Source organism: Kogia breviceps, chromosome 19 (genome assembly GCF_026419965.1).
Source record: "Kogia breviceps isolate mKogBre1 chromosome 19, mKogBre1 haplotype 1, whole genome shotgun sequence".
NCBI classification, from domain to species: domain Eukaryota; kingdom Metazoa; phylum Chordata; class Mammalia; order Artiodactyla; family Physeteridae; genus Kogia; species Kogia breviceps.
This window is the reverse complement of record NC_081328.1, coordinates 2,871,510-2,876,016: the sequence shown is the minus strand read 5'-3', so window position 1 is coordinate 2,876,016 and position 4,507 is coordinate 2,871,510. Positions and strand designations below refer to the sequence as shown.

General features: G+C 46.1%; 1 protein-coding gene across 1 annotated transcript in view; it reads right to left on the bottom strand.

Annotated features, from left to right (window-relative positions):
- Nucleotides 1–1,739: 1,739 nt before the first annotated feature.
- Nucleotides 1,740–4,507, bottom strand: part of LOC131746319 (F-box/WD repeat-containing protein 10-like) — a 47,254-nt gene continuing 44,486 nt past the window's right edge. Inside the window, exon 20 of the mRNA XM_059047543.2 lies at nucleotides 1,740–2,612. Within this exon, the coding sequence (XP_058903526.2) occupies nucleotides 1,792–2,612 (821 nt within the window). The 3' untranslated portion in view covers nucleotides 1,740–1,791. The remainder of the gene's footprint in view (nucleotides 2,613–4,507) is intronic.

Below are 4,507 nucleotides of genomic sequence, written 5' to 3'. Positions count from 1 at the left end.
AGGAGCAAGTGGAGGAGGGGCGAGCGTGGGGGCGGGGCGATTCGGAGTGGGATGATAGGGGCGGGGCTAGATAGGGGGCGGGGCGAGCGTGGGGGCGGGGCGAGAACCCAGGTCTCGGGCTGGGGCAGGGGCCGGTCCAAGCAGGAGAGGAATATAAAAGATGCTGCTTTAGAGACTTCATGGTTTGTCGCCTGGAGATGTTGCTGCTGCCTACAGAGTGTCATTCCGCTAGTGTGGATGTCCTGGGGGAAGGGGTGGGGGTCAGGGGCATGATTATTCCATAGTTTTCATTTCGTTTGAGTGTTTTACGATGACGTGTAATTTCGTACAGGATTACTTTTGTACCTTAAATAGTGGAAGCAGTTGAAGAGATAAATGTCCTCCTGCGAAGGGGTAAATGTTATTATGAAGAACGAGGCAGGAGGACCCTAAACATGGCGGGTCTTATTAAGGGAGGAAGATAGACCTGGGAAACAGTAAGGAGAGAGGCTGAGAGCGTGGGCCCCGGAGTCTGAGCCCCCTGGGTTTGAGCCCGTCTACTCCACTTAACCAATTATCTAGCTAACCTCTATGTGTCCTTCCCTCCCTCTGTAAGGTGATGATAATGGTATCCCTACAGGGTCCATACCTACTGAAAAGGTGTTATTCTTATCACGGTTTTAAGTTTAGCCGCGAATACTGTGATCTTGCCCCTTGAAGGAGCTGAAATTCAGGGACTTTATGTCATCTTTGAAACTGTGATTATAACAATATCCTATCTGCCCAGCCTGCCGTCAAACTGTGGTTGGAAGGCTCATGGAATAGTGTGTAGAAGCACATTTCCTTAATTGAAGGGATTCTTTCCATTCAAATCACAATTGTTACATGGCTATTTGCCAGTGCTACTTTAGACCTGATTTCCTAATAATGGAGAAAAAATTCTCCAGGGAGAGAACGCTTGGCAAATGATGGTATTCCTGCACCTGGAGGTGAAAGCGGAGGCTGGGGACAGGTGGCCTGTGCATCTAGCCTACCCATGCCAGGGTTTTGGTGGCTCACTCAGTGTGTGGGTTGTGGAGTTTTGTGGGGTTGGTGTTTTTTTTGTTGTTTTGTTCTGCATTCTGCTTCAATGGTTTCCATCCTATGCCACGCTGAGCTGCTGAGTAGGAGCTACCCCCTTCATATGGGGCTTGAGCTCTTGGATGGGCCACAGCCCCTATGCTGTGCTGCCCACATGTAAATCACCTGCCTGGCCCCTGACACCGACCTCAGCAGGCTTAGGTAGCAACATCAACACACATGATATTAACGTAGAAAGGATGAAGGTGCCTAATTCTCTTCCACAGGAGTTAGCCCTGAGAAGGAAAAATGCAACTTGAAGGCTTCTCCTTTTAGATTCTTAACTGAACTCATTGAGCTTCATCAGGCTTCCATACGAAAATACCAGGGAACTCCAGTGCTTTATTCTGATATAATCCCCTCAGTTCATTTGCTAGAAGACACGATAGCCCTAAATTGGTAGCCATGAGTGGTATTAAACTTCCAACATCTCCCATCAATGAAACAGGGCTTCCATGCCTCTCACTGAATGGTTTTCAGTGGGACTACAGATGCCAATCAGCCCCAGCCTCTGTTTTCTTACTTTGATAAATAGCAGTTCTTTGGCTTATAGGAAAATAATTAAAGAGTCCCCATGTTAACTGCCAGGGAACCGTTGAAAACAAACAAACAAACAAACAAAAAGAGGCCAAACACCAACATCCACTTGGTTTTTTTGTTTATGATAAGACGCTGTAATTTCCCAAGGCTGGTTCAGATAAATACGTTTTGTCCAAGTTCAGGGGCTGCTGTTTTTCCTTGCTTCATGAAATTATCTATGGGCAGGCCTTTGATCTTCCTGATCCATGCAGCTCTGCTGGCTTTTTCTGGATCAAGCCCTCCAGCCGGCTTTATGGCCTGAAACTCCTTCATCTTGGCCTCTTCGTACTCTTTCTCCTCCTTCACGGTCAGCAGCATGAACTCCGTGTTCACTCTGAAGGGGTCGAGGGCCGTGGAGAAGCGGGACCGATCTTTCTTGGCAGCCCGGGCCGTCGTGCCCATCGGCGGAGCCAGCATGTGGTTCGGTTTGATGACCTGTGTGCTGGTTAAGGGGCTGAAGCTGCGCCCTGTCCCGTCAGCTGAACTGGTTGCCGGGTCTTCTCCCTTTAAGCTGCCAGAGAACCTGGGGCGGATGAGCACCGGCTGGGGTATGGTAGACCGGACTCTGGGGCTGTGCACGGAGTTCTTCAGGTTAGGCTGAAGCTTCTGGATTTCAAGCGGAATACTGGTTTGTTTCACTCCTACGGGAGGGTTGCTCAATCTCAACCGATCTACTGCATGTTGGACCGATCGTCCCTTCAAACTCAGGACCTTCCTTGGGTATGAAATGGAAGGTCCCCAGGCATCGATGACCTGGGTTTGGGGCCTCCGGGGATAGGCAAACTCCCCAGAATTACGGGCTTTCTGCAGGGCATTCATAGTCAGGAGGAACTGGTCAGGTGACATACGGATGCACCAGGACTTCTTTGAGCAACTGATCAAGTCTCCCAAAGTTCCCAGTTGTCCTTGTTCTGGTATTTTCTCCACATCATCTGCTTTTTTAAAAAAAAAGAAAAGAAAAACAAACCAGTGTTCCATGAAAACCATTAAGTACTTATATATGAAAGTTAAATCCATTCCAACTGCTATTCAGACTAAGGTCTTTGTTACCCAATGGACATGCTGCCATCATGTGAGCAAAAATCCTCTATGAGACGAGAAATTACAACATATTTAACACAAGTTTTTAACAAATATGTAGTACTTGTATACAAGTGTGTATTAACCTCTAGATATGCATATTTTGGAAGGAACATGTGTAATGCCTATGCGCCACACATTTGTGAAACTTCCCTGTGGGAATGACCCTCACACCCCATTTATAGGCCTTACACATTTTCAGTAACATACCTATATTTTAAAACAAAGCCTGTATTGCAAAGATTGATTTCCACTTTATTAATCAAATTTGACTCCAAATGATCTTTGGATGTTTCTCAAAATCAAAACCGCCTTCAAAAAACATGTCACCCCTGCAAAATTGAAACTATCAAATGGCCAAAAGGCAGTTCCTGAACAGGAGTTCCCAAAATGTTTTGAACATTTTGTAGGTCCAAAAGCCACTGACAAGGATAAGAGATTCATTCTGGCATGCTACTTTAGGGTCAAGGCCTCCAAGATGCCTAAGGCCCTTGAGTTAGCAACGATGACTTCATAGGAGAGCAAATTTACTGTCTCTCATTCGGGCTTTTGAATCCCTGCAATACCTCACAGACACACTGAAAACATTATCCTCCTTTTACAAAAGGAATAACTGAACCATGAAAAGGAGAAGGCATTTGTCTAGTCTGACGTAGCAAGTAAAATCTGCACCTCAAACTACACCAATAAAACTAGCAAAGAAAATGCAACAGGGTATTTATTGATTTTACAATTTTATAACAGTGTGTAATTTTCCTTGACCAAACAGATCTTATCTAAATGAAATTAAGATGTCAAAGTCTTCCCCGCGATTCGTCCAATTCCAGAATACACCACTCTGCGTGTGTGTGTGTGTGTGGGGGGGGGTGTCTGTGGGTGTGTGTCTGTGTGTGTGTGAGAGAGACAAAACACAGTTTTTCTCCTTCTATTAAAAGGAATTGTGATGGGCTCCTTGTTCATTAACTTGTCTTTTTTTCATAATATATTATGGATCTCTTTCCACGTCAAAAATGGGGCTCCTCATCCATTTTTAGCTGTTGTATAATATGCCTTTGTCATAGTATGGCTTTGTCGTCACCTACTGAGTTAGCGCCCACTGAGGGACATTGAGTTTGTGAGTGATCAACCTTGAAGAAGTGCAAATATCATCTTTACTCATCAAATGAACAAAATGACGGTGAGCATCCAGTGCTGGCTTGGGGGCAGTGGAGCCCTCGTGCATTGCTGGTGGGAGCGAAAATTGCCACAGCAGTTTTTAAAGAAAACTATGGCAATCTCCTTCTAGCTTTTAAAATGCAATCATCCTGGGCTTCCCTGGTGGCGCAGTGGTTGAGGGTCCGCCTGCCGATGCAGGGGATGCGGGTTTGTGCCCCCGTCCGGGAAGATCCCACGTGCCGCGGAGCGGCCAGGCCCGTGAGCCGTGGCCGCTGAGCCCGCGCGTCCGGAGCCTGTGCTCCGCAATGGGAGAGGCCACAGTAGTGAGAGGCCCGTGTACCGCAAAATTTAAAAAAATATTAAAAAATTTTTTTTTAAAAAATGCAATCATCCTTGTGGCTCAGCGATGCCACGCCTAGGACTTTACCCCGCAGGTATACCTATACAGGTACACAGACACAGGTATATGCAAGGATGCCCATTGTTATTACAAATAACAAAACTCAATTGTTTTACTCTCACCTTGCAGCTAGTCTCTGCAGGGAGTTTGATTCAAAGAAACACTATTATATCAGCCAAAAATATTTGAAAGGCA